Genomic DNA, 12,567 nt, shown 5'->3' with positions numbered 1-12,567 from the left:
TTGTAAGCTGCCAGGTCTTCTGTAACCTCTAAACATGCCTTCCATTGAGGTAGCTTTTGTAGCCTCTGTAATTAATTCCTCATTACAGGAACAGGTTTGATGGCTGTCTAAAGCTATTGCTGCATATTAAGTAAACAGTGTTCATTTTACATACTTAAGTGAGAACTTTATTGTAGTTGAAGGGAACTGAATGCAAACTTCTATTAACACACAAATTCAGTAATAGGAAGGTGTCATGATTTGCCCCTGGAAGCTTGTTGGAAGTCTGAGGATGGTCTCTCCCACCATTGCTGCTCTTAGTAGTTTCTTGAAAGAATTCCATGGGGCTCTGTTCAGGTGGAAAAGTTTGGCCTGGGGAGCCTGGAACAGAGAGATGGACTGTGGTTGCTTACTGGTTTGCCCTGGGAAGTACAAGTGAAAGACTTGCATTAATTGAAAGGAAAAATATAAGTGTGGAATGCAGGTGATATGCAGGATTGCCTGCACTGCTGTATCAAGGCTCTGAAGCTCCTTTTATCCATGAACAGGATTGTAAGTAGAGCTCTGTGGCATTTGGCTATCAATTCTGGGATAGCTTGTCCTGATCCAATCTTGGTTGAATTCCTTAGCTTGCTAGTACAGGAGAATGAATGTAACTGTTCGAAGCCAGATAAGTTGCCGGCTGTGGCAGAAGGAAAAGCTAAAATGGTGCCTTGAAATGTGTTATCACTGCAATTTGTTTTCATTGTTAGGAATATATTAATGATGAAACTGTAGACAGTGAAGTCAGTTGTTCATGAGGACTGCTATTTCAATCAGCTCTTCCAGTCCATAAAGTCATCACGGGGAAAGGCTTTGAAATGCCTTGTTTGGTGAAAGACTTCTACTGTAACCTATTGGCTGTAGTGCTGCAATACAAACTTTATTTGGGCTATGGTTGCTAAATAGATTCGTATGATCAGGGTATTTAGAATTTCTCAGGTAACTGTTTAAGTTAGTTTTTAGGCAACCATATATAAAGCTTATAGAGAGAGAGAATGAGAAGGAGAGAAGGGACCGAGGGCTTGGAAATATCAACCTCCTTATTGAGTGTGTGTGTGAGAGAGAGAATTCATGCTGAGACTGTTGGTTTACATAACAGTTCACAGGAGAAGGGATGAAAGAGTCACTCTTTCTAAAATCACCTTTCTTAATTCCATGTTACTACAGCCATATTCAATTTATGACAATGTCCTCCTGAACAATTCTATATTACACATTCTGCAGAATGATAGAAGGGGAGGGGTTGTGGCTCAGTGCTAGAGCATCTGCTTGGTGTGGTCCCAGGTTCAATCCCCAGCATCTGCAGTTAATACCAGGCAGTAGATGATGTGAAAGACCTCTGCCTGAGACACTGGAGAGCTTCTGCCAGTCTGAGCAGACAATGCTGAACTTGACAGCCCAGTGGTCTGAATCAGTATAACGCAGCTTCATGAGGCTGGGAATTCTTTGTGTGCAACAAAAAATAAAAATGGTGTTACGTGTGTGCTTGTGACTGCTGTCTTATTGGTCCATAAACTGTTGGTACTATAGAGTTTGTGATGTCCAAATTATAATATTTCAGAAGAATTCATGCGCTTGTTCAAGGTCAGCATTTTGTCCTGACAACAGCAAGAGTTATAGCACCCATACACTCCTGGTCTTGGAAGCTCTTTTAGAAGTGTTCAACTTGTGTCCTTTAGACAACTAGCAGTTGTGTCTAGGGCTGTCAAAAAAAAAAAAATTCGGTACAGTTCGGATTCGGCCGAATTTGGCCCTTGTGGGTTCGGTACGTGCCGAAGTCCGAACTCCCCCACTTCGGATCCGTTCAATTCGGCGGGAATTCAAAGTTCGGAAAAAAAATTCGGCCGAATAAAGCCATTAAAAACACAACAGCGCCTTTCCGCGGCTCTGGGGGGGGGCATTTTTGGGCTTAGAGGTCCCAAACTTTCAGCAGAGCTTCAAAGGACGTATATTGAAAGACTCCCCAAGTTTTGTAAAGATTGGGTCAGGGGGGGCTGAGATATGGGCCCTGAAAGGGGTCCCTCCCACCCTTAATGTGTATCTCTCCGCAGAGCTTGCGGCCCACGCACAAAGCTCCCGGCCCGACAAACAGCTGATGAGAGCAAGGGCGGGGCAGGTGCTAAGAACTTTGCAAAGCAACACAACGGCAGAGCAACCCCTTTGCAAACATGCAAAGGGCGGGGCAGGTGTGAAGAATTTTGCAAAACAATACAACTGCAAAGCAACACAAGCACGCAATGCAACACCTTTGCAACAGTGCATAGCAACACCTGATGCCTGGGAGTTTGCATACCATGGAAAGGGACAGAGGCAGCTAGCTATGCATAATGAGCAGGAGGGGGTGGAATTTCTCCTTTTGCATTGGACTTGGGACCAGGCAGATGCATTCTTTAAGTCACCATTTGAAAACCAGTTTTGAGCAAGCATCAAAATAACCTAACTGATCTTATGAATGAGGAAAAACCTGAAGAATAAAAATGAAGCCCCCCCTCAAACCAGGGAGAGGGAGACTGAAGGGGGAACGCACACCCCAGGCAGAACTGGCAAAAGCCCCCTTTGGCTTCCCCCCCCCCACAGAAACTGCTCCCTCCCCACACACACACACAGACTCTGCTTTCCCCCACACACACACACAGAAAAGAAAAAATATAGATTAAAGCCCCCAAAGGGGTCTTACTGTGACTGTCTTCTGTTCCAGCAGGAGGGGCTGGGAGGCTGGGTAATCCAATATGATTCCATTTGTATCCAATATAAGATCCATACGTATGCATCTCTCGAGGGTGATCCATTCATCCCAATAGGGGAAAGGGGAAAGCCCATATCTCGGGGGGCCCTGACCCAATGTTTACAAAACTTGGGTGGTATCTTAAAAAGCCTTGACTGAAGCTCCGCTGAAAGTCTGGGGTCGGCACACCCAAAAATGCGCCCCCTGCAGCCATGGAAAGAGAAAAGGGGGGGAGCCAATATTTCAGCCCCCACTGAACCCATCTTTACAAAACATGGGTGGTCTCTTAAGAGGGATTCTCTGAAGCTATGACAAAAGTTTGGTGGCTGCACCCCCAAAAAAGCGCCCCCTGCAGCCACGAAAATGGAAAAGGGGGGAGAGGAAAAAGGGGTGGAGCCCATATCTCGGGGGCCCCTGACCCAATGTTTACAAAACTTGGGGGGTATCTTAAGAAGCCTAGTCTGATGCTCCGCTGAAAGTTTGGGGTCGGCACACCCAAAAATGCGCCCTCTGCAGCCATGGAAAGAAAAAGGGGGGGAGCCCATATCTCGGGACCCCCTGACCCAATGTTTACAAAACTTGGGTGGTCTCTTAAAAAAACCTGTCTGAATATCCCCTGAAAGTTTGGGGTCAGTACCCCAAAAAATGCGCCCCCTGCAGCCACGGAAAGGAGCGAATGTGCACAAGCACCCCCTCACACACACATGAGGATTTCCCTCTCTCTCTCTCTTTCCCCGGCCGGCCGCACATCAGCTGATTCCTCCAGTACTCAATCCTGACTGATTGGCCAGAAGAAGACCCAGCTTGGCCACCGATTGGCCGGGGGAGGAGAATGCTGCTTACTGAAGGTTATGCTGCTTACTGACGGCCCCGAATTGGCTGAATTTATTCGTGAACTCCCGAACTCGCTGAATTCGGCCCCCCCCCGGTTGCCCGCCAGTTTTGAGTTCGGTTCGTCCCGAACTAAAAACCGCCGAATCAAGAGAAATTCGGCTGATTTTCAGTTCGGGCCGAACCGAATTGACAGCCCTAGTTGTGTCTACGCTTCTACCCTTTAAATAGAATCTATATGGAATCACTTGCCGATTAACTGCAGGGTCAGCTTTACAGCTTGTCCAGACTGTGTTTAGCTGGCTCCGAGCTGTAATTCATAATACCTGAACATCCTCCATGACCTCGGTCTCCATGCGAGGTAGATGTCCTATACTGAATAGTTATACTTGGTGTTTTTTGGTCCAGAGCGACAGAACAAGGGATTCGGTTTGTGTACTGGATCCTTCTCTGAGGTGTAGAAGGTAGTGGTAGCTCGACCTGTGTCTAGAAGGGCCAATACATGTCAGGACATCAGACTGTGTTTCCTGTGCTGGGTAGTTGAATGGTGCCGTATAGATGAAGATATCATGACAAGGCCATTGACATAAACAAATCATGACCTGGTCTGTGTGGCAGTTAGCCCTGAAATGTTTTTGTTGATGTTTCACACAGGCTATGTGATAATATTTCTCTCAGAAGGAACTTGACAGAAAAAAGGAACATTTCGTGGAGTTAAATTGTGGCCAGAGCTCTGCAGCCCCCTTTTGGCAACCAAGAAGAACTGCAGTGATAAGCTTCATGAATAAAAACAGCCATTCTCTCATTTTAAAAGAAATCACTCTTATCTGATTTAACTAAAGCACAGACCCCCCTCCCCCAAAGCTCTGTTTCTAAAATTAGGGGTTAAAACAAAGGCTTAAATATTAAGTTTTTTTTTCATGGCTGTGAAAAATGAGGTTCTCCTGGCTTGACACAAATGCATAATGTCCTGATAGGACATTTTGGAGGACTTTCATTCATAGGGTCGCCATGAGTCGGAAGCGCCTTGACGGCACTTAACACACACACACTGGTCTGAAAGCAAGCTGTTGGGGTTATGGAGGAATTTTTAAAATCTACTAAAGCATAAATCTAAGCATAAATAAGGAGCCCCGTGGTACAGAGTGGTAAGCTGCAGTACTGCAGTCCAAGCTCTGCTCACGACCTGAGTTCGATCCTGATGGAAGTTGGTTTCAGGTATCCGGCTCAAGGTTGACTCAGCCTTCCATCCTTCCGAGGTTGGTTAAATGAAGACCCAGCTTGCTGGGGGTAAAGAGAAGTTGACTAGGGAAGGCAGTGGCAAACCACCCCATAAACAAAGTCTGCCTCGTAAATGTCGGGACGTGACATCACCCTATGGGTCAGGAATGACCCGGTGCTTGCACAGGGGACCTTTACCTTTTTTTTTTAAGCATAAATCTAGGCAGTTTATAAAACAAAGAGCTCGAGCCCAACATGTAGACATGTAATAGCATAGGAGAGAAAGTGGAATTCTTCTCTCTGTCTCTGTCTCTCTCTTAAGCCCAAAGGTAGAGTCCAGGGAATATTTTGTAGAAAGGACCCTCCATCTGCACTCTGGTCTAATCTACTGTATGTATAGATTGGGTCTGAAGTAATGTATGTGAAGTGCTTGGAAGTTTCAGAGTGCTATAAACATAAAAAGTCTTTATTTTTTATCTAGGGTAAACGATAGCATCCCTTCTTCTGCAGTGATTTTCCATAAAAAAATAATTTAGTTTATCATATAGTTTGCCCAGGTGTCCTGTGGCACAGAGTGGTAAGCTGCAGTAATGCAGTCAAAAGCTCTGCTGATAGCCTCAGTTCGATCCCCACGGAAGTCGGTTTCAGGTAGCCAGCTCAAGGTTGACTCAGACTTCCATCCTTCCAAGTTCAGTAAAATGAATACCCAGCTTGCTGAGGGTAAAGTGTAGATGATTGGGATGACAAATGGCAAACAACCCCATAAACATAGTCTGCCTAGTAAACGTTGGGATGTGATGTCATCCCATGGGTCAGTAATGACCCAGTGCTTGCACCTTTACCTTTATTGTTTGCCCAAGCTTAAGATCGGCTGGGCTATATACATCAGTAATTCTCCATATAACATAAGGTCCAGTGCAATTTACTGATTTCTCATTTTGTAATTATGCCCCCCATACACTCACACACACCCTCTTTCTGTTTGCACCCTTCTACAGATATATCTGCCAGTTGAACATGATGTACTGGTCAGAGCATAGGACTGGTATATCCAGGTTCAAATCCCCACTCAGCCATGGAAGTTTGCTGGGTTACCCTAGGCCAGTCACGCACACTCAGCCTAACCTAATTTACAGGGTTGTTGTGAGAATGAAATGGAGGAGAGAATAACAATATAAGCTACTTTGGGTCACACTGGGGAGAATGTAAATGAAGTAAATAAACTTTTTGTACATCTGACAAATTGGTAAAAGTTAAAGGTAGTCCCTGTGCAAGCATCGGGTCATTACTGACTCATGGGGTGACATTACATCATGTTTACTAGGCAGACTATGTTTTACGGGGTGGTTTGTCATTGCCTTCCCCAGTCATCTATACTTTACCCCCAGCAAGCTGAGTGCTCATTTTACCGACTTCAGAAGGATAGAAGGCTGAGTTAATCTTGAGCTGGCTACCTGAAACCAACTTTTGTTGGGATCAACTCAGGTTGTGAGCAGAGCTTTTGACTGAAGTACTGCAGCTTATCATTCTGTGTCACGGGGCTCTGACAAAATGCGTCTCCCAAAAATGTATGCCACTTTTATGTTAATCTTTTAAAATATTCTTTGTTTATTTGGATGCAACAGACTAGCATGTCTACCCATCTAGAATTCATTGATCTCTGCAGACTAAGCCTACGTGTGGTTCAGCCATGCCCTGCAGAATCTTTGTCTCCAGCTCTTCTGGTATTTGAATCACGCACTTTTTATCTGTGTTCACAGTATAGCGCTTTCCTCCAGTACTATATGGGATTAGAACACCCTGACATTGCAGGCTGTCTAAATTATTTACTAAATTTACTTCTAGTAGGAAGAAGCAGCAGCCGTTTTTCAATTGTGCGATCTAGCAAGAAACTGTATTTTGCTGACACATATTTTTTGTCTGCTTCCACTCACAATCCATTTTTCTAGCTATGGGAAAGTGCCCGTTTAGTTAGCATCAGAGCAAGATTAACTTCATTTTTGCCCATTTTTAGAGAACTTCTTTATCAAGGACTTTTCTCTTTTTTGTTATTCCATTCTTATTAGCCCTTGGGTTTTGGGTTAGGATGGCTGGGATGAGATCTTGTTGTCTTTTACATGGCAGTTTTTAGTACAAAAGAACTAATTTTACCCTGTTTGATGTGCTCAGTAAACTATTACCTAACCTGGATACTTGTTCTTTCCCACCTGAAGTTCCTGAAATACATTCCTAGAGATGTTTAATTCTATACAAGGAAAATATATAAAGCTTTATAAAGTGTACTACAAATGGAAGCTCTTAGAATACTGAAAATCTGTTTAAACTCTATCATTTACACAGAGTTCTCTGCTCTTGCAGTGGAATTTTCCTTAAAATTATGGCTAACCTAGTAACCAGTGTCCATTACAAAATAAACTAAAGAACTTCCTTTTTGCTTGCAGTGGCTGAAATCATGTCTCTGTTTTAAACACTCTCAGTGAAATTAGGTATTTGCTGGCAGGAAGCTGAACTAATGATGGATTATTTTGGTGTGATTTTTGCCTTTTTGGCACCCTAGATCATAGTGAAAACTGTGAAGCAGCCTTGTAGGATTGGATATATAAACTGGGAATGTAAATGAGATGAGCATTGTAAAGTTTATGTACATAACTGCTCCATTTCTCAATACATTCAACTTAACAGTGAGTTTTGGGTTTCTGTGGTATTGCTCAGTTGATTTGCCTTCTATCTGTTGATGGATTCACATTCTGATGTGAAATTCTAGACCTACTGGGGAAATTAAAAACCATTAGGTGTCCAGGTCCTTAGGGAACTCAAATGTGAGATTGTTGATCTACTAGCCTGTATATGTAAGTTATCACTAAATTCAGCCATTGTACCGGAAGACTGGAAAGTGCAAATGTTACACTGATTTTTAAAAAGCAGTCCAGAGGGGAACCAGGAAATTATAGGCCAGTCAGCTTAACATCGGACCCAGGGATCTCAGATTGTGCCTCTGCCCTAAAGCCAATTTCACCTACACTGAATATTAAAATAATTGGGAAACGGCTAAAACTGGATTCTTATTCACCTTTCTCCAGCATGACAGATACTTAACAATTTTAACCAAATTAAGTCTTTAATAAAACATACTGCATAACTCCCTGGAATTCTAACACCAACTCCAGAGGTCTGCTTTAGTGAGCTAATTGGCTGCAGAATACTAAATTGGTCTGGGCTTGTTCATCTCACTCACAAATTATTTGCAGCTATGTGTGCCATCTTGTGGCCACTATGTTTAACCCTATATATTCATGATTTGTAGCTTTACAATTCTGATGTTTTAAATTTTTCACATATTTCTTTTATGAAGCTTTAGAAAAAGACTTACTGCTGGCTCCATTCTCCAGTTCTGCCCCCCTTTTGTCTTCTGGGTATCCAATAGGCTTACAAATACAAAACAAATGTATGTAAGTAAAACTTCTCACAGAGCCTTCTCCAGGGCCAGAGAAGTGGGAGGACCCCTAAGACCAGCTCTTGGGTAACATTTGCACTCATCTGGACAGGTTGGACACTAAGTAATAAGCTGACAGGAAGGGAATGTCGAAGGCTCAAAGGGGCTTGTGCCACCTGGGTGAGGTACTCTAGCTAAGCAAGGACTAGATGGTTTGGGTTGCAAGGTGAGAAAGGGAAGCTCTACTGAGGCCGGTCAGCAGTACCTGTGCAGAGAGAAATCTTAGACCAGTTTCTTCTTCCTAGCTGCTTCTTGTGAGCTCCTGCCAAAGAACCAAACCAGACATGTCCCAGAGATCTGTAATTTGCAATCTCCCTTTTTTATTAAGGGCAAAAAATTGTTGCAAGGCAACTGATTTGGTTCAGGCTCATACTACTGGAGAAGGGGGGGTTCAAATATTGATCTCAGCTTGTTTTCTTTGCTGCAAACTCTCTCAGAGCTGTAATCTGCCCCGCAGAAAAATAAACAAAGAGGTACTTCTATGGTTCTTGTATGTTTTCTCATGTGGGGCAAATAGCAAGTCTGGAAGCTTGATATCCATTGGGAAACGGGACAGGGCTAAACTAGACAGGATAAAGAAGCAAGCTGCACTAATTTCTTCCTCCTTCGATGAGAAAACAGCTTCTCGAATAACCTCTGTGTATCAATCTTAACTATTTACATTTTCTTAGAAGCACATTCTGTTAGCTTTTCCATTAAAAATTCTTCAAAATGTGGTTTCTTAAACTAGCAGCCTGAGATTTCTTTCATGGTTTTTCTAACTGTTCTGGACTCTTAACTTTCTCCCCCCCCCCCCCCCCATGTTGCATGCAGCAGACAATAAAAGCCCTGAATAGATTATTTTACTGTTACCTCAGTTATTTTGTGCACTGGTTTACTTTTTCATTTATGTGTTCTTTTTGGAGTGACTAGAATATAAATCACAATGTGTAGCCGGGTTAGTCTGTCAAAAGCAGTAGAAAAGAGTAGGAGTCCAGTAGCACATTAAAGACTAACAAAATTTCTGGCAGGTTATGAGCTTTCGTGAGCCACAGCTCACTTCTTCAGATACAGCTAGAATGTGATTCCATTAATAGGCATGATTAGATTAGGTGTTATATGCAGAGGGGTAGTGTGTGTGTTAAGTGCCGTCAGGTCTCCTCTGACTCATGGCGACCCTATGAATGAAAGTCCTCCAAAATGTCCTATCTTTGACAGCCTTGCTCAGATCTTGCATATTGAAGGCTGTGGCTTCCTTTATTGAGTCAATCCATCTCTTGTTGGGTCTTCCTCTTTTCCTGCTGCCCTCCACTTTTCCTAGCATGACTGTCTTTTCCAGTGACTCTTGTTGTCTCATGACATGACTGAAGCAGGAGCTAGCGGATTAAGCAGGTTGTCCAGGAAAATACCACCAGAACTCCTTGCTACTAGAAAAGCAGTGCTTCTTTATTTTACAGTGCACAGGTATAATAAAAACTCCTCTTACACTCTTCCACTCATAGCATCCCGACACATAAGCTTCCATTCTATACAGCTTTATACAATATGCCATCTCAGGCAACCAATCACAGTAGATGCTAAGTCATTCACCTGTTGCTAGTACATTGCATCAGCCATCTGGCCCAAACCGGTTCTGGCCAGATCCCACAAGCTATCCAGGGACTTTCCAGACTTATGACATCATTACAGATCTACTTGATCTCAGTTCAACCTGTCAAACTAATCTGACAGCCTTGCATCTCTGCAAGCCTCAGTTTAGCCTCAGTTTAGTCATTTTAGCTTCTAGGGTCAGTTCAGGCTTGATTTGATCTATAACCCACTGATTTGTTTTTTTGGCAGTCCTCGGAATCCGTAAGACCCTCCTCCAACACCACATTTCAAAGGAATCTATTTTCTTCCTATCAGCTTTCTTCACTGTCCAGCTTTCACACCCATACATAGTAATAGGGAATATGATGGCATGGATTAATCTAGTCTTGGTGGCCAGTGACACATGCTTACACTTCAAAATCTTTTCTAGCTCCTTCATGGCTGCCCTTCCCAGTCTCAATCTCCTTCTGATTTCTTGGCTGCAGTCTCCCTTTTGGTTGATGGTGGAGCCAAGGAATAGAAAGTCTTCAACAATTTCTATTTCCTCATTGTCAACCTTAAAAGTTGTGTAATTCTCCTGTAGTCATTACTTTTGTTTTCTTGATGTTCAGCTGTAGTCCTGCTTTGGCACTTTCTCTTTTAACTTTCAGCAGTAGTCATTTCAAATCTTCACTATTTTCTGCCAATAATGTAGTGTCATCAGCATATCTCAAATTATTAATGTTCCTCCCTCCCATTTTCACTCCACCTTCATCTAAATCTAATCCAGCTTTCCTAATTATATGTTCTACATATAGATTGAAGAGATAGGGAGATAAAATACATCCTTGTCTGACACCTTTGCCAATTGGAAACCATTCCGTTTCTCCATATTCTGTTCTAACTGTGGCCTCTTGTCCAGAGTACAGGTTGCGCATCAAATGATCAGATGTAGTGGCACACCCATTTCCTTTAAAACCAGCCATAGCTTTTCATGATCTACACAGTCAAAAGCTTTGCTTTAATCTATGAAACACAAGCTGATTTTCTTCTGAAATTCTCTCGTATGCTCCAGTAACCAGCGTATATTTGCAATATGATCTCTTGTGCCTCTTCCTTTTCTGAAACCAGGGGTAGTAGGCATGGAGAAATTAGCATTGAGACAGGAATCCCAGATTTCTATTCAGTCCAGGAGAATTCATTGTCTTGAGAATATCACACCTAATCCAATCACCCATTCTATTGTCATTTACTTGCTTTTGACATTTACATTGCAATTTTGTGTCTAATTCACTCTTCTCTACTTAAGGATAGATGGAATCACATTCTAGCTGTATCTGAAGAATCTTTTCTACTAGAATATACATATTAAATATATCAGAGCTACAGTAAGAAAAATGGTATTTTCTAAGAGGGAAAGCTTTTCTTCTAAAGTTTGGTATGTTGTAGATTCCCTTATCTCAACATGTGTTTAAAATATGTATTTAGTCAGATTTATTTTGGCTAGCATTTTTTAAAAATCGTTTTATACTCATTTGGGTTTTCCTAGAATGTTGAACAAGAAGATGAAAAGAAATTTAATAATCACTAGGAAAGTATTACCTTCTCTGCTTTCCCCCCAAAAAACTGGAGGTGCAGTTGAACAACTGGTTTGTTTTGTTTTCATGCAGAAATGGCAGTGCATTGAAGACACATCTGGCAAACTCCGTATTCACAAGTGCAAGGTGTCCAGTGACATTCTTGCCATCAGAAAGAGAACTCGAAGCATACACTCCCGGGGATACAGCAGCAATGAAAACGAATGTGACTGTGGTGAATCTGAGTACCGCAACAGCAGAGCCCAAAGAAAAAATCAAAGACCTTTTCTGAGAAATCCCAGTGTACAAAGTAGGTGACAGGAACAGATCGTGAGCTTTCAGAAAGGTCAAGCAACATTGCTGCAAATTTAATATCTGCCAAGTTTGCATGCATGATACTGATCAATAAAAATAATGCTGGTATGATGTGACTATTTGATCTAAGTGCATTAAGTTGTATATAGTAATGAACATCATCCAGCATTGGTAGAATGGTAACGACTGAAGGCACACATTGCGTGCTGTTGTGTCCTAGGAAAAGAGGACAATATTAGAAAGTGAGTTAGTTTAGGGACTTGTGAGATGTTGGCCAGTACAGTAGAGAGATGACAGCTGTGGAGTTGCCATTGAGTTCGTGGGCAGGGCCTCATTGTGACCACTGGAAAGTCCTCGGGACTTTCTGTAACAGGAACCCCCCACAACCTTTTTCAGCCTGCAGACATTTTTGGAATATTGATACAGGGTGGTGGAACAATCTACAAAATGTCAGCCACAAGAGGCAGAGCCAACCAAGAAATGTCAGGGAGTATGGTCATGCATAACTGTAATATTAACTCTTCAACATTTCAAGCATATGTTCTGTTTAGCAGGATGCCTATCTAAATTAATATATTGTATAAAATATTTTCTTACACACACACAGCTTGTCTTTAGTTATAAGATGAAGATCCTTGTGCTGTGGTGGCAGCTGCTGCCAAAGCAATTTTTTTAAAAAATCTGCACAGCCAATCAGAAGCCTTGCAATAGCCTCACCTGGCCCCACCCACTTGCAGACACCAAGAAAAGTGTCATGGCACCCATGGGCACTGCATTGGGGACCCCTGTTCTATAGTATTAGAACCTTTATCAAATGCTGCCATATCTCTTTCTGT

General features: G+C 42.5%; 1 protein-coding gene across 4 annotated transcripts in view; it reads left to right on the top strand.

The window, feature by feature from the left end:
* SULF1 (sulfatase 1) overlaps positions 1-12,567 on the top strand; it is a 110,972-nt gene that overhangs the window by 84,217 nt on the left and 14,188 nt on the right. For all 4 annotated transcript variants that reach the window (XM_056854060.1, XM_056854059.1, XM_056854061.1 and 1 more), the window contains one exon: positions 11,510-11,726. In XM_056854060.1, coding sequence (XP_056710038.1) covers positions 11,510-11,726 — 217 coding nt within the window. The remainder of the gene's footprint in view (positions 1-11,509; positions 11,727-12,567) is intronic.

Source organism: Euleptes europaea, chromosome 8, assembly GCF_029931775.1.
Source record: "Euleptes europaea isolate rEulEur1 chromosome 8, rEulEur1.hap1, whole genome shotgun sequence".
NCBI lineage: Eukaryota > Metazoa > Chordata > Lepidosauria > Squamata > Sphaerodactylidae > Euleptes > Euleptes europaea.
The sequence above is the reverse complement of the archived record's forward strand: the minus strand, read 5'-3'. Positions and strand labels throughout refer to the sequence as shown.